Source organism: Panthera onca, chromosome A3, assembly GCF_046562875.1.
Source record: "Panthera onca isolate mPanOnc1 chromosome A3, mPanOnc1 haplotype 2, whole genome shotgun sequence".
NCBI lineage: Eukaryota > Metazoa > Chordata > Mammalia > Carnivora > Felidae > Panthera > Panthera onca.
Window position 1 is genome coordinate 7352073 of NC_138341.1, and position 17251 is coordinate 7369323.

Consider the following 17251-nt stretch of genomic DNA (forward strand, 5'->3'; position numbering starts at 1 on the left):
GAAACAGCGTGAACTTAAATGGCTTCCTGTAATGCCATAGGACTTCCTTTAACATTTCTTGCAGAGTCTGTGATGAACCTTCCAGCTTTCGTACATATGAAAAGTGTTTCACCTCTGGTTTTTATTTTTTGAGAGAGACAGAGGGCATGAGTGAGCGAGGGGCAGAGAGAGAGAATCCCACGCAGGCTCCACACTGTCCGCGCAAAGCCTGAAGTGGGGCTTGAGCTCACAAATTGTGAGACTGTGACCTGAACTGAAGTCAGGTGCTTAACCAACTGAGCCATGCGGGCGCCCCTCACCTCTGATCTTGAAAGCTCCTTTTGCTGGGTATAAAATTCTGGTTGCCTGCTTTTTCCTTCAGTGCTTGAAAGACATGACTCTGTTGTTGTCAGGCTTACATTTCCAATGAGAAATCTGCTCTCATCGGTATCTTTGTTCATTGTGTCTATTTTTCTGTGATTTTTCTCTTCTTACTGGTTTTGAACAATTTGATGTGTTTCTTTACATTTCTTGTACTTCGAGTTTGTTGAGCTTCTTGGATCTGTGTGTTTATAGTCTTCATCCTATTTGAAAAAACTTCCAGCCATTGTTTCTTCAGATATGTTTGTTCTTGTGTCCTTCTTTGAGAATGCCAGTTGCACATGTATGTGTACGGCTGCTTAAAGTCCCACAGCTCACTCGTGCTCTTTTCATTTTCTAGGATGACTTTCTGTCTCTGATTCGTTTTGGATAGTTTCCGTGCTAATGTCCTAAGTAAAGTTCATCACTCTTTGCCTTTGCCTTGTCTGACCTGCTCCTAATCCCATCCAGTGTGTTTTTCATCTCAAGACGTTGTAGTTATCGTCTCTGGAAGATCAGTTTGGATCTGTTTTACATCTTTCATATCTCAATATGTTGTTTTTTCACTGACTTTTTGGACATACGGAATGCAGTTATAGTAACCATGTTAATGTCCTTGCCCGAATTCTGTGTCCATTTTGGGTGCTTTCAGTGGTTTGCTGTCCTCCTCAGACGGTCACGTTTCCCTGCTTCCTTACGTGCCTGGCCATCTCACTGGACACCAGACATTGTGAGCTTTATCTTGTCAGGTGCTGCATGGTTTTGTAATCCTCTGAATCTTCTCAAGCTTTGTCCTGAGAGCAGGTAAAGTTACTTGGAAATATTTTGATCCCCTGCAGGTCTCACCGTTAGATTTGATAGGTGGGTCAGGAACAGTGCTCACTGTCAGCTAATTATTTCCTGACTGTTCTACCCACTGCCCTGTGAATTTTAAGTTTCTCCAGTCTGACTGGCGGGAACAGGCACTATTTTCAGTGAGTTTCGGGCACTGTTTTCTCGTCTTTACTGAGGGCTTTCCCCCCACCCTTGGGTAACTTTCATAATTACACCCATTTATCTCAGTACTCTGCTGACTACTTGAGGGGACCCTCCACAGATCTCTGGAGTCCTTCCTGGGGTAACTCTTTCCCTTTGCTACTTTGTCCTGCTTCCTTGATCTGTCTGGATTTTCAACTCTATCTCGACCCAGGGAACCTAGACAGGGCCCACCTGTGGACTCCCCTCCCTGTGCTGCAGCCCGGGAGTTGTGGAGGCAGTCCGCACCTGGAGGGCTCGTCTTGCTGGTTTCCCGTTTCAGGGAGCCCTGCTCTTTGTTGCCTGGTAGCCCAGGCCTTAAAAATCCTTGCTGTGTGCAGCCATCTTTTTTCTGTTCAGGGTAGAGGGTAAATGATCTGTGAGGCACCCACCTTGAGTGGAAGGGGAAGTCCCGTATTTTTTTTTTTTTAGTTTTTTCTTTACGTTTGTTTATTTTTGAGAGATAGAGACAGAGCACGAGCAGGGGAGAGAGAGAGAGAGGGAGACACAGAATCCGAAACAGGCTCCAGGCTCTGAGCTGTCAGCACAGAGCCTGACGCGGGGCTCGAACCCACAGACTGTGAGATCATGACCCGAGCTGAAGTCGGACACTCAACCGACTGAGCCACCCAGGCGCCCCAGAAGTCCCGTATTCTTCATGGAGGTATCTGATAACTATGGGAGGAGACGTCCTATTGTTTTAAAACCACCATTTGGGAAGTGTAATTTATCATCAGAATGGAGCTATTGTTAAACTGTTGGAAGGGACCGAGAGAGACACAGACCAACTCTGTACAACGGTGGGGGGAGAGCAGACTTACTTACCTGTGTGTCCATGTCGAGAAGGTGGTGCTGGATCAGCATCACATGACAATGTTTCTAAAAGTAGGTTGTGTGTTTACCAATATGTTAGTATATTAGCACCTTCTAGAAGAGTCAGGAGGGGGTTTGTGTTTGGTTTTTTAAACTCGGTTTTATTATATAATGGTGCCAAGATCCGTGGGATGATTTTTATTGCCTCTCTTTGCCGTCAGGGAATTTATTTTCAGAAAAATAAGCTACTTGTTCATATTTAACTGGGTGACTTTGTAAAGAAACCTATGCCACCCAGAAATAAATGCTACCAGATGAAGTCAAATGATTAATTAGTAGTTGTGTTTTTTACTATACGGACTTGCTTAATTTCAGGTCATGTTTGTTAGTAACACGGTTTTTTATTTTTGCGGGTTCAACTGCATGGCACCGCCGTTCGTATAATTGATACACGGCGTGTACATATGCTCCCTCTATCGGACGAGGAGTCCACTTTTTCTCTTTTAAGTGATGATGCAGATTTCTAGTTAAATCCTTGCGCTTGTGAGTTACAGCGGTCAGATCTGTCATTCGGTTGATGCCAGGTCCTTGGACAGGATCCCAGCTTTCAGTGATGTCATTGCCCACGTAGGGACATACACTCGAAGCAGGGGTCAGCTTGTCTGCCAGACAATGGGAACGGTCTCTGATGTTCTTGAAGGCAATGTGGTACATTAGCAGATTTTCTCAGCTTTTCATTTAACCTGACCACATGCATTGTGGAGGGGATTTTGCTTTGTTTATTGGTTTTTTAAGTAAATGTTGTTTCCCCATGGTTTCACATAGTTACGCATGGTTTTAAGAACAGGCTTTTTAGAGGAAACCGCTATAAGCTCCATGAATATAATAAATAATAGCGTTCATCTCCAGAGATTTTTTTTCCCCATTAGTCAGATTAGGGTTCAATTTTTTTTTTTTTTTTAATTTTTTTTTCAACGTTTTTTATTTATTTTTGGGACAGAGAGAGACAGAGCATGAACGGGGGAGGGGCAGTGAGAGAGGGAGACACAGAATCGGAAACAGGCTCCAGGCTCCGAGCCATCAGCCCAGAGCCCGACGCGGGGCTCGAACTCACGGACTGCGAGATCGTGACCTGGCTGAAGTCGGACGCTCAACCGACTGCGCCACCCAGGCGCCCCTAGGGTTCAATATTTTAAAGAGGATCAGATAAAGAATCGTGCCTTGTCTTCTCTTGACCTGTAGGGAGCTGAAAGGAAAATCAGGGATGAAGAACGAAAGCAAAGCAAAAGAAAAGGCAAGTGTACTGACCCCAGCTCCCAGTTGAATGCCTGTAAGTAGAAATGTTTCCGCCAAGTGTTTCAGACCTTTTGCATTCAGAATGGCCACTGTGTTTTCAAGCAGAACATATAATCGTGGATGCTTAGTACTGGGAAGTGGTAGCATTGCTTCCTTTACCAGTTACAAAACCAGCCGAATGGCCGAACTAAGGGATTTTCTCGCGGAACTATGGGAAAGGATTCTTGAGTTTTTCCAGAGTTCAGACTATTTTGGCTGTTAGTTTTAGTTCGGGTTGCTGATTCCAGTCCTGAAAAATAACACATATTCTATCTGAATAGCTGATGATAAAATTGGGACTTGTCTAGATTTTGAAGAATAATGCTAATGCCCTTGAGAATTCAGGACGTCTTACTCCTGAATGAGTGTCGTTTTCCTATATACAGTATTCTAACATTTTAGAATCTGTAGCGCTCCTGTTTGGACATTTCACTGGAAAGGCTTGCTTGCTTTCAGTCTGTCTTTCTTTCTTTCTTTCTTTCTTTCTTTCTTTCTTTCTTCCTCCCTTCCTCCCTTCCTTCCTCCCTTCCTTCCTCCCTCCCTTCCTTCTTCCCTCCCTTCCTTTTCCCTCCCTTCCTTCCTCCTTCCCTTCCTTCCTTCCTCCTTCCCTTCCTCCTCCCTCCCTTCCTCCCTCTCTCCCTCCCTCCCTTTCTCCCTCCCTTTCTTCCTTCCTCCTTCCCTTCCTCCTCCCTCCCTCCCTTTCTCCCTCACTCCCTCCCTTTCTCTCTCCCTTTCTTCCTTCCTTCCTCCCTCCCTCCCTTCCTTCCTTCCTTCCTTCCTCCTTCCCTTCCTCCTCCCTCCCTCCCTCTCTCCCTCCCTCCCTTTCTCCCTCCCTTCTTCCTTCTTTCCTTCCTTCCTTCCTTCCTTCCTCCCTCCCTCCCTTCCTTCCTCCTTCCCTTCCTCCTCCCTCCCTCCTCCCTCCCTCTCTCCCTCCCTTTCTTCCTTCCTCCCTCCCTTCCTTCCTTCTTTCCTTCCTTCCTTCCTCCCTTTCTTCCTTCCTCCCTTCCTTCCTTCCTTCTTTCCTTCCTCCCTCCCTTCCTTCCTTCCTTCCTTCCTTCCCTTTCTTCCTTCCCTTCCTTCCTTCCTCCTTCCCTTCCTCCTCCTTCCCTTCCTCCCTCCCTTCCTTTTCCCTCCCTTCCTCCCTTCTTCCCTTCCTTCCTTCCTCCTTGCCTTCCTCCTCCCTCCCTCCCTCCCTTTCTCCCTCCCTCCCTCCCTTTCTCCCTCCCTTTCTCCCTCCCTTTCTTCCTCCCTCCCTCCCTTCCTTCCTCCTTCCCTTCCTCCTCCCTCCCTCCCTCTCTCCCTCCCTTTCTTCCTCCCTCCCTCCCTTCCTTCCTTCCTTCTTTCCTTCCTTCCTTCCTCCCTTCCTTCCTCCCTTCCTTCCTTCCTTCCTTCCTTCCCTCCTTCTTTCCCTTCCTTCCTTCCCTTCCTTCCTTCCTCCTTCCCTTCCTCCTCCCTCCCTCCCTTCCTTCCTCCCTCCCTCCCTTCCTTCCTTCTTTCCTTCCTTCCTTCCTTCCTCCCTCCCTCCCTTCCTTCCTTCCTCCCTCCCTCCCTTCCTTCCTCCCTCCCTTCCTCCCTTCCTTCCTCCCTCCCTTTTCCCTCCCTTCCTTCCTCCTTCCCTTCCTTCCTTCCTTCCTTCCTTCCTTCCTTCCTCCTTCCCTTCCTCCTCCCTCCCTCCCTCCCTCCCTTTCTCCCTCCCTCCATCCCTTTCTTCCTCCCTTTCTTCCTCCCTCCCTCCCTCCTTCCCTTCTTCCTCCCTCCCTCCCTCTCTCCCTTCCTTTCTTCCTTCCTCCCTCCCTTCCTTCCTTCTTTCCTTCCTTCCTTCCTCCCTTCCTTCCTTCCTTCCTTCCTTCCTCCTTCCCTTCCTCCTCCCTCCCTCCCTCCCTTCCTCCCTTCCTTCCTTCCTTCCTTCCTTCCTTCCTTCCTTCCTTCCTCCCATGTAACCAGTGTTCATATTCACAAAATCCTGTATCTCTCAACTACAAGGGGAAGAAAATGCTGCTCTGTGGCAGTAGTGTCCCATCGGCAGTATGTGGGCCTCTAGCACCTGGTCTCTGAACAGTCTGTCTGGCTCAGCAGACCTTTGCCCCGTAGCACATTGGTCAGGCCCCCCGACCGGCATCCACGTACAGACGCCCAGGAGGGCTCATCACCGAGCACTGCAGAGCAGATGACAGGGGAAAACGGAGTCTACAATTGAATAAATAAAAAACCTAGACAGTCATACTTATTTTGAGCTTCTCTAAGGTTAAGTTCTGAGGTCAAGTTGGAGGTCTAAAGGTGCGGTGGGCTCTGAAAGACCAGAGTGCATTGCTGTTAGAACGTCAGCTGTTTGATCAGGATAGCTAAGGTGAAATTACTTCTGAGTTATGTGTATGCAGTTTTAAGCTTTAGCCTTTCAGACAGAAATTAAACATGCTGCTTCAAATTTTCTTTCTGTGTCTGTCTATATTTAAAAATAGCCTTTTCTCTGATTTTGGTAAGACGTTCAATTGATTGTAGTATGAATACAAGCAACACATTTCTTCACATAAACCGTGCTTTTCTTCTTTGTTTAGGCAACGTGACCTGTACCTTATATAGTGCTGCAGTTTAAGTTTCTTAAATCTGAGCAAAGTGCTCTGTGGCCTGTATCTAGTCTGTGTATATAAGCTGTTGACCAGGGTGTCCGCGTTTTGGTTTTTTTTTTCTTTTTCAGTTTCCGACGTCAAAGTGCCACTGCTTCCCTCTCACAAACGAATGGATATCACGGTTTTCAAACCCTTTGTTGATCTGGACACTCAGCCTGTCCTTTTCATTCCCGATGTGCACTTTGCCAACCTTCAGCGGGGAACTCACGTAAGTAACCAGGATCCCGGATCCCGGGGCGGTGGTAAGGAACTAAGACTCGACACAGAGAAGGGCTTTGGCGTTCGTTGTAAACAGAGGCCAAAATTTAGCGAGGTTTGACCAGTGTTACGGGTCAGCTGTCTGGAACATTCAGTTGGGAAGTGTGTGTAAGCACTGTTGACAGAAATGCGGGACCAAGCCCGTCAGTGGCAGCTTCACTCTGAACCTGCGTATTTGTATCTTTGTTCATTTAAAGATGCTGGAATAGTAACATAATTTGAAGTCTGAGTCTGTGATCTTGTGGATTTAACTCGTGTGGTTCTGGGCAGGAGGGAAAAGCCAGAGGAGTCCCTAGGGTAGAGGCCCTGAGGGCACAAAGAACGCCCAAAGGCTCTTTTCGTGGTTTTGGTTACTGAATCGCAGTCGGCACATGGGTCGCAGGATCTTGGCAACTGACGTGAAACTAGCCACACCCTGCTTTGAGCAGAAGCCTCGTAGAGATAACAGCTTGCATAGAGTGGAGCCTGCTTTCTGTGCAGAGCTCAAAAAAGTATGCAGAAGAGACCCTGCCGTGCACTTGGTGCCCAGATTTCTCTGGGCTCGTGACTTTAGTTAGAGTTCTGGGGTGGGGGTGGGGGGCATTGCCGGTGTATCCAGTTTCTAATGAGAAGCTTCTGGTGAGCAGGGGGTCAGCCAACTTTCTCTGTAAAGGCTCCAATAGTAAATATTGCAGGCTTTTGGGGTTGCACAGTGTCTGACGTGACTGTTCAGCTCTGCCATTGTAGTGCCAAAACAGCCATAAACAGCATGCCAGTGACTGAGTGTGGCTGTTTGCCGCTACGTACTTTATTTATATAAACAGGCATTGGGCCAGACTCGGCTCGTGGGCCACAGTTTCCCAGCTGCTGGCTTAGAGGAGTTCAAGATACCTGTAAGAGTCTGGTAATTGAAAAATAAGGCTAAAGGATGGTGGACGAGGTTGGTCAAATTCAAAATTATTTTCATTTTAGGAATAAGTCACTTAATGGTCTGAAATAGTTTGAGCATATACTTGAAAAGCTGTCTATTTTTCTGGTTTTAGGTCCTTCCTCTGGCCTCAGAAGAACTGGAGGGTGAAGGGTAAGGCTTCTGTTTTGTTTTATTTTGTTTAAATGTTTGTTTATTTTTGAGAGAGGGAGAGAGAGCATGAGCAGGGGAGGGACAAAGAAGGGGGGGGACGGGGATCCAAAGCGGGCTCTGCGCTGCGGGGCTCGAACTCACAAACCTCGAGATCATGACCTGAGCCAAAGTTGGATGCTTAACCCACTGAGCCAGCCAGGTGCCCTGTTTTATTTAACAGGTTCTTTTTATCTGTAAACAATCTCAAACTTACAGAAAAATTGCAAGTATAATACAAAGAACTAATGTTTTCCTGAGACCTTTGCAAACTCGGTGACCCACCATTCCTAAACACGCGTGTATTTCTTGCAAACGAGGACAGTCTCCCACATAACAGAGTCGGGATATTAACAAGACATTAGTCCCAGCCAGTCCTCGTTCCCCATTCGAGTTTTGCCGGTTGTTCCAATAATGTCCTTTATAGCAAAAAAGGATCCGATTCCGACCCCGTGTATTCAGTTGTCTCCTTCAGCCTCAGACAGTCCAGTCTCTCCTTGACTTTCCTGACCCACTACTTCTGAAGATTAGAAACCCGTTGCTTAGAATGTCCTTCAGTTTGGGTTTGTTCGTTGTTTTCTCATGATTAGATTCAGAGGACTCTGCACCTCGGCAGGAATTTCGCAGACATAATGGTGCATCCTCTGTGCGTCCTGTCAGGTGGCATAGTTTCCGTGTTACCCCCTGCTCGTGCTGTTCACTCGGATCACTGGATCAGGGCCGCGTCTGCCAGGCTTCTCCCCCGCGAAGCTATTTTGTAATCAGTGGTTTGTGGGGAGGTGCTTTGTGGCTGTTAAAGATCTCATTCCTCATCAGACTTTGAATTTACTCATTCTTTTCTTTATATCGGTACGGGCTCCTGGTTTCCCACTTTATTCAACAAGTCGCACGTCATTTACTTGCTCGCATTGTCGCGGTAGGCCGGCGGACCCCTTCAAGCGGCCCCTGGGTCCCCTGACGTGACCCTGCCCCCAGCTCCTGGAGCGCCTTCCTCGCGCCTTCAGGCACGATGTCTTCCAGGGGCTTGTGTTTTCCCTTCCCAGCTTGAGAACCTGCTCCTTCTCCAGAGGGAGCCCGGCCCTGGGTGTGCTCCTGACTCTCGCGCCGTTGCCGTCACCCCCCTCCCCCAGCACACGGGCGCCCTCCTTGGTCCGCTCGGGTCCTGACTGCCCGCGCCCCCAGACCCCCTCCTCAGCGCTCTACCATGTTGAGGGGCCGGTCCCCTCTTCCGGGCTCCCCCTTCAGACCCACGTTGCCTATGGAGCCTTTTTGTCTGAAGGCCAGTCCTCCACTGCCTCTAACTCCTCGTGTGCTCCAGGGGAGGTCTGGATGTGCCGGCAACTGAGACGGACACGCTGAGTATTTTAAGGCCCAATCCCTGTGCTTGAAGAGTCGTTCTGCTCAAAACCAAGCACTCCCTTTCTTCACTTCCAGTTACGGGACTGTTTCCCCGCTCGCCCCCACTGACCTCCCTCACGGCGTAGGACTTGCACCCTGTGACTGAGCCTCGGAACCACTCAGTCCTCAGCGGTGTCTCCTTCCCCTCTTTCTTTGCACAGACACTACTGTATTCTGACCCTTTGGGATTTTATGCTGTGATGGTCTCCAGGGTCCCCTCCCGGGTTCTGCTGCGGGTCCCGGAGTCCCCTCCAGTCTCTACCACACACACGCTTTGAGTACAGCATTCTGGTCTCACGAACCTTTGAAAGATTCCCTAAATGCCTGCAGCATTAAGTCGGAAATTCCTATAGCCAGATGATCAGGGCATTCCAAAGTAGAGTCCAGCCTTCTGGATTTGTCTTCCTGCAGGGCATCGTATCTTAGCCAGCCCGGCTCTGTGGCTACCCTTCCCCCCTCGGTTGACGTGTTCTCTCCTCTGTTAGCACCTTGACGTACGTATCTCAGGTCCTACCTCCTCCATAAAATGTTTCCTGAGAAGAAGCCCTGCGTTCCTAAGAAGGCAGCTTGATCTAGTGTGAGAGCAGTGGAGGGTATCTGGCAGGTGACCTGAGTGTAGTCCCAGCTCTGCCATTGAGTTGTGTGAGCTGGTTCGGTCACTGTCTTCCCTTGGGCCTCAGGTTTTCATCCACAGACTGAGGAAGCTGGACCAGGCAAAGAACCAAGGTCGTGTTAAATCTAAACTTCGGTGACGTACCCTAAATCTCTCTTTTGTTCCCGCAAGCGATGTTTTCAGTCGGCGTCACTGATCGCCTCGTTTGGACTGCCCGCAGGTCTAACTTGAAAAGGGGTCCGTACGGATCAGAGGATGACTTTGCCATTCCAACTCCCGCTAAGCTGACTCGGGTGGAAGAACCAAAGAGAGGTGCGTTGGTTCACATTTCTGGTGGGAGCTTTCAGGTAGAAGTGAATTCTGACTCTGTCAAGAGCATGAATTGCCCAAACCAACCCTGTCTGGCTTGACTTTCTCGAGCATTCTTCCCTCAGGCCAGCTCTTGGCTTGAAGCTTGGGCTTCCAGCAGAGTTGCAAGAAGCTGAGAGCCATGTTCCTCAAGATGGAGTCGATTTGGGTTCATGTTTACCGTTCCTGATGCAGATGCCTCTTTTGATTTCAACCGCTCTCCAGAGTCTCTTATTTGGCTCATATGAATAACCGCGTCCCTTCTCTCTCCCCGCTGCTGTACTCCTGGCTGGGAATTAGTGCTGCTGTATGTGCGGAAGGAGTCAGAGGAAGTCTTCGATGCCCTGATGCTTAAGACTCCGTCTTTGAAAGGCTTGATGGAGGCCGTAAGTAGTGGAAACTTGGAAACCCTCTTTCGAAAGTAAAACCCTCTTAAGTAGAAGTTTTCTCTGAAACAAACTTTATCAGACCTTCCAGATTCTCTGTTATACTGAAATCTCTGCAGCCTGTGCTGTGTGGCACGGCCCACGTTTCATCCAGCCACACGTGGCCCTGAGTCATCTGCCGGGCCATCCCCGCCGGGTCTCACAGGGTCTCACCCAGCACACTAGTTGGCAGACGGTAACCTCTGACTGATGTCTACTGAACTGAATTGAGCGCTTTTGTTTTTGGGGTTTTTTTTTTTAATGTTTTATATATTTGGGGGCGGGGCAGAGAGAGAGGGGGACAGAGGACCCCAAGCAGGCTCTTGCACTGTCAGCAGCAAGCCTGATGCAAGGGCTCGAACTCACGCACCGTGAGGTCGTGACCTGAGCTGAAGTCGGATGCTCAACCGACTGAGCCACCCAGGCGCCCCCTGAATTGAGTGCTTTTGCGATGGTCGGTGCAGTGGTTTTTGCTTGTTCGTTTGTTTTTTTAAACATTCTACTCTTTTTTTAGGTTTAATTATTTTGAGAGAGTGCAAGTGGGGGAAGGAGTAGAGAGAGGGCGGGGAAGAGAGAGAATTCGAAGCAGCCAACACACCGTCCGCATGGAGCCCGATGGGGGACTCACACTGACTGTGAGATCGTGACCTGAGCCGAAGACGGACTCTTAACCGACCGAGCCACCCGGGCACCCTGATCCGTGTCGTAGTTTGTTACATACTTGGTTAAAAGCAGATTGCCATTTAACAAACCATTTAGACACGCACAAAAATTATTTTTAATCAAATAGAGATCTTTGAAAATGTCATACGTAAAAACAGTGGCTCCTTGGTCGACCTTTGAGACGCCCGATCCTGGGGAACGACGGAGCTCACGTCAAGTCCTTACCCAAAGCCTATTTTTGAAAATGTAGACGTGTAGCCCGTGATAACCATAAGTCTTTCTCACAAGACCTCAGCAGTGAATAAAGTTACCCCAGCCGGGCCTTCTGGGACTTCAGCAAGAGATGGCGTGAGGAGGAGCCCATTTTGGCTTTGCGCCAAGACAAAATTCAAGGAATCTACACTGTATCCTGATATCTACCGGCCCCCTGTAGGTCATAGGCATCTTTGAGCTCAGAGCATGTGCGTAACTGGGCTAGAAACCTGTTTCCTCTGGTTCTCCGGGCAGCTGCGGTGCATTCAATTCAGTTAACAATATTTGTTAAGCATCTGCCTTATGCCGGATAGCGTCCCGGCTTCTCGAGTTACAAGAGTAAGTGACACATTGCCAAATGGAGTTTGGGTGCTAGTTAGGAAGGTGGGGACAATAAAATAGGCAGAGAAGGAGCGCCCGGGGGGCTCGGCAGGTTGAGCGTCTGACTCTTGATTTCGGCCCGGGTCGTCACCCCAGGATCATGGGATTGAGCCCTTAGTGTGGAGCCTGCTGAAGATTCTCTCTCCCTCCCTCCGCCCCTCTCCCTGGCTCACGTGTGCCCTCTCTCTCTCTCTAAAAATAAGAAAAAGGAAATTTTTTTAAATGGGCAAAGAAACTAGTAAGTAATTTTCCAGGCACTGATAAATGCAGTGAAGAAAAAGAAAGTGGCGGGGTACAGGGACGAAGGCTGGGGGAACCACGGTCTCTCGGGGACCCTGAGCTCAGGGGCATCTCCCAGCATATTTCCTTCCCCCACCACAGCCAGTGCCACCGTTAGCCTCTGCTTTGTGTTGTTCTTCAGCTTCCTGCGATTTCTCCTCGGTTACCCTTTCTTACCTTGTCTTCCTCATTTAGGACCACGCAAACTCTTAATTATGGAGAGAGAAGAAATGAGAATGGTCGAGACTTTACTGTGCAGATACAACTTGCTTGTAGCCCGTAGAGAATTTGTCAGTGTCACGTGCCTCTTGGGGCTGGGGTTTCCTAATGGACGTTCCATAAACACCCGAGGAATTACTAGCCAGTGATACAGAAAAGAGGTGGATTTGTTTGGGGCGCCTGGGCGGCTCAGTCGGTTAAGCGTCCAGCTTCGGCTCAGGTCGCCATCTCACGGCTTGCGAGTTCGAGGCCTGCATGAGGCTCTGCGCTCGCAGCGCGGAGCCTGCTTGGGATTCTCTCTCTCCCTCTTTCCCTCCCTCTCTCTCCGCCCCTCCCTTGCTCGTGCATTCGCTCTCTCGCTCTCTCGAAATAAATAAACTTTAAAAAAAATCATTAAAAAAATTGAAAGATAAACATTGATCATTTTTTTAAAACAAGAGGAAGTGGATCTGTTCGTACGAGAGCTTGGATGTGGGCTGAAAGGGCTGTTTTGTGAGCCCGAAAGCGGTCCGAAGGCTGGCCTTCTGGCCTTTCTCCGTGCCGCCTTGAGTTCTGCTCTTCGTATGGAAGGTCAGCTGTGGCCCCAGGTTAGGGGTGGTCTGCACAATTCTGAATAAAGCATTTGGCCCAGACGGAGTCCGCTCATCCTCGGATTAACTCATCCTCTCTCTCTCAAGATAGCCTCTGGGCGCTCGTAGGAAGCCTGCAGACTTGGCCCTGTACTGATTTCCCTGCTCCGTGTGGACCCTCGCCGACGGTAGCAAGGGGGGTGGGGGAGCTGGGGCCCGGGAGGGGCGGAGGGCCCCACCCCAGCGGCTGCAGCCACAGGGGCCGGAGCCCTGATGGTTTCGTGAAAGTCTGTGTTCTCCCTAGAGAGGCCTCGGGTAGATCTGGCCGAGGCGCCCTTCCTGGCTTGTGATCAGGGACTTGGACGTTTCCTGTGGGCTGTGGGACATTGAAATGTTTGTTTCCTTCTGGAAGCGAACTCCTGCTTTGTGCCGGACGCTCGTCCGTCGTCACCGCGTCCCGTGGTACTCGAAGGGAGGGTCTCTGCTGATGAGGACAGTCACTTGTGTTGATTTCTACACTTGATCAGAATACTCGTGACGGTGTGGCTTCGTGCCCTTACACGCTTCTCAAAAGCCGGAGAGTGTGAACCTAATGGGAACTGTGGATGCTAGTTATGATGCTGGAGCCATGTTGGCTCCTCACGGACGGCGAAAGCCCCGCAGGGACGTGAGATGGTGGCACCCAGGGTCCGGTGGGTGTGCAGCTGTGTGCTTTCTGCTCAATTGTGTATAAACCTAAAGCTCTCTATAAAGTGTTCGTTTTCTAAAAGGATGACCATACAGGACACTTAGGGACTTCAGCAAACTGGGGGGAAGTGACAGGCACCTGATTGCAGCCCCTCCAAAGGCAGGTAACGCCCCCGCCCCCACCCCCCGGGGATATGCGTGGTTTCGTGTATGTCTTTGCACGTGCATTTTTGAAAGACAGAAAGCTGAGTGACTGGGCACAGTATTTATAGTTTGTGTTTTAAAGCCATGAGATTAGCATTTTGTAATTACTTTTCTTGGTTCTTTTAGATCTCAGACAAGTATGATGTGCCCCATGACAAGATTGGGAAAATATTCAAGAAATGTAAAAAAGGGTAAGCATTAACTGGCATTTCTCCTCCCCGTAAATAACATCAGTCTCACGTCACATGGACGCTATTCACGTGCGTTTGTGCCCAGTCTAGAAGGAGTTGTACAGACGTGAATGCGAGGATGTATTTTTTCTTAAGTTATCCACACGAAATTGATCTACCTTTCTGAGACAACTTTGTGGATCTTTTTTTCCAAGCAAAATTTTTATGTGCTCTTGCCTTGCTTGGCAGCAGTGAAATGGCTCCAGATCCCAGAGCCCAGTACGAGATTTAGGCAGGGTAACCACGGTCGCTACCCCGTTTACTGAGCCCTCATCGTGAGGCAGGCACCCGATCGGGCACTTCGCACGCTAAGTTCCCACACTGCCCTGTGAGCTGGTGTGATGTTCAGTAAGTCAGGAGTTCACACGCAAGGCAGCTGAGGTGCAGAGAGCCTGAGCCGCGGCCACAGTCGGGCAGAGGTCAGTGCCAAGGGCCTGGTTCCGGCTCAGTCTCTGCTCCTTCTGTATTCTCCTGTCCTGGATCGTGTTTTCAATCACGGGACGTTGCTGCCTCATCCAGAAATGAACATTTTTAGTCCCGTTTCACTTGAGCGGCTGTGCTGTTTGACATGGGTGAGCCGAGTGTGGCTTAATTCTAAGGCAGGTCCTAATTGGAACTTTCTCGATGGGCCTACCAGGGAGCGTTGGACTTACTAGCAGTTCGGTTAAACTTTGAGGATACGTTGCCAGGGAAGATGACTTGTCGGGGAGCCGTGGCTTCAGATCCCGTAGGTTAATTTTACCGATGCGCCTTGGGAAGCCGGCCCGGCGCGGTGCTGCTCCCGCAGACGTAGTTCGTGTGTCGTGAGGGCTCCTGCGTATCGAGTCGTGACCACGTGCCGAAGTGGTAACAGGGAAGAGGCTGGCGCGGTTTGTTTTCCCCCAGGCCCCGCACTGTTAGAAGCGCTTTACTTGAGCCCCTCAAGGTAGGCACCGTGGTTACCCCCGTTCCACGGATGAGGGGATCGAGGCTCGGGGAGGTTTTGTAAATGACGCACCTCCCGTGCTGCAGCCAGTAAGCGGCGGCGCTGACTGGGAAACCGGGTCTGGCTCGCCGTCGGGCAGGGATGAGCACAAGGGTCTCGCTCGTCTTCCAGGATTCTGGTGAACATGGACGACAACATCGTGAAGCATTACTCCAATGAAGACACCTTCCAGCTGCAGATTGAGGAAGTGGGGGGGTCGTACAAACTCACCCTCACTGAGATCTAAGGGCACACCGCCCCCCCCCCCCCAGCGAGTTCATGAAGGTCTCACGTAGGTCTTACCCACCGGAAGCAGGTGCATCGCAGGCGTGGGCGGATGCCGGCGGAAGGGACTCCTTTCGAGTTGGAGACGGCGTTGCATTTGGCTGGTAGATAGCGTTCCACACGCCGCCCTGGCGTTTTTCAGGCAGCCGAGGAATCCATATGCCATCATGTTTGAATCTTCTGATATAAATACTTAGGATTAAAAGTGAAACCTTTATTCCAAGATCTAATAGACTCTCTGGGAACCTTTAGAATATCTGCTACGTTATTTATATAAAAATACTGGACTGTTTGTCTCTTCAATGTTAGTGGGCCTGCTCACCAGTGCAAGTCAGAAAAGGCAGCGGGCTTGGCTTTCAGGGTGCTGTGCCCTTGCCCGAGCTCAGCGTGACCGACTGCCTCAGGGTAGGGGGAGCGGCGCCCCAAGAGGGGGGGGGGTGCGCCCTTTCTCCCTCAGCCTCTCCGCCTCCAGAAAATGTTTACTCAAGTAGGGCATGTTCCTGAAATCTCCCCGTGCCACTTTCTTGAAAATATCACCTGCCTTTCTCATGAAGAACCTAAATGGGTGACAGTGTGAATCAGTTAAGCTAACGCTGCATTGTATATAAGTGCAATACGTTTTTGAAGGCCTGTGTCTGTAAATGTGTATATACGTGTCTTATACAAATAGATAATATATAAACACGGCGTCTGTACATACAGCAAAGAGATGCAACAAGGTCTACCTTGCAGACTTTCCCTAAACGAAAGGTTAAGTTATTTTCGGTAACGCATACCAAGCAGACCGAGTCCTGTGCTTGGTGGAACCCACCAAAACGCCTCGTCTGCGTCCTCGCCAACAGCGGTCCTCCCAGAGCACGGCCAAACCTGCCCAAACGGCAGAGAGTCTGTTTGCTCTTGAGAATGCGGTTGGTTATTCGGATTGCTGCCCTAGCGAACGAAGTAAAGGAAGAACGCCGGCGCATTTCCCGTCTGCTGCGTATGCCGTTCTCAATCGTGTGTCCCCACGAGAGTGAACACGCAGTAATTCTAACACCTGCTGCAATTATCGCGGCCTCGGTGAGACGACCCCCGAATGGAGTCCTTCCTCATCCTCCTGTCACGCGAAGTGATTCCTAGTTCATCGTGTTCCAGAGCCTTCAGGCTTCGAGCACCTTGTGTGCTGCAGACCATTCTGGAACGCGCTCATGAGTGCATGAGACTGTATTACTCTGGCAGGGGAACAATTTGTACACGTGTTGAAATATATAAATGTACTAAAGAGTGTAACTTTATAACAAGTACAATCACGGGTATGTAGGTTCAGGGAGCTAGAGTAGGTCATCTGTGTAAGTAGGACTTGTAGTTGCATTTTTACGTTAAACTGTCCTAATGAAGTATGTGAACTAAATTAAATTGCTGGTTTTCTAAGATAAGGTACCATGGGACACGGGTCATGGCTATTTTATATTTTGTGTTATGAAATTAGTTTTTGTCTTGTTTGTTGTTTTTCACTGTATCACCGAAGATGCATTTTAAACCAAAGGGATTAAATTTTGTATATCTATTTCGTAAGACGTCACTTCCTGTTAACTCCATTCCACTTTACCCTTCCGTGACTCGCTCACGCGCGGCGTGAGATCGTAACCTCGTCGTGGAGCTGAGAAGAACCTCCCTAGCATTCTCCCCTCGTTTCTCAAACGGAGAGTCCTCTTTCCCCTCCGGCTTAATGTTTCCGTGCAGGTGTCTGAAATGACCCAAGTGACTGTGAAATAAGGGAGCCCCGAATGATTGCCACTGTTACCAAAGCTGAAGGTAGGACGCTTCGAGACCTAAAATCGTAAGCGTTCTTAGTTTTTTAAAAGCTTAACAGAGCATGTTTGGTTTAAAAAGGTCTGCCAATAATGTTTCAGTTCGTCAGACTTTCTGAATCAGACAGCTGTCAGGAGTTTATTCGGGGAATCCAGGGCCTGAGTGTGATGGACACTAAAATAAATTTCTAACGAATACACGATCGGATCAATGACGCGAACTGCCTGCTGGATCTCCGTGATATCCGTTCGTCGTTCACGTTAGTCCTTGGGCCGCAAGTCGAGAACCTAGGGGCAGACTCCGCTCCTGTCACTCAGCGGCCCCAGAGCCGGACTCCCACGTTTACCAAGGCTCCAGGGAGCTCCCCGGGCTCCCTTCTGCTCCCTGACCTTCCCACACGCAGCTGCGTCCCTTTCTCCCTTTGTCAGTCAGCAGAGAGGCTGTTGACAAGTCAGAAGCTC

General features: G+C 49.6%; 1 protein-coding gene across 4 annotated transcripts in view; it reads left to right on the forward strand.

Annotated features, from left to right (window-relative positions):
• GRHL1 (grainyhead like transcription factor 1) overlaps positions 1 to 16987 on the forward strand; it is a 57850-nt gene extending 40863 nt beyond the window's left edge. For 2 of the 4 annotated variants that reach the window (XM_078444992.2, XM_078444990.2), the window contains exons 10-16: positions 3409 to 3496; positions 6197 to 6336; positions 7409 to 7446; positions 9714 to 9805; positions 10142 to 10227; positions 13647 to 13711; positions 14847 to 16987. In XM_078444992.2, the coding sequence (XP_078301118.1) occupies positions 3409 to 3496; positions 6197 to 6336; positions 7409 to 7446; positions 9714 to 9805; positions 10142 to 10227; positions 13647 to 13711; positions 14847 to 14961 (624 nt within the window). In that variant the 3' untranslated portion in view covers positions 14962 to 16987. The other 2 variants (XM_078444991.2, XM_078444993.2) reach the window with 2 other exon arrangements.
• The last annotated feature ends 264 nt before the right edge of the window (positions 16988 to 17251 follow it).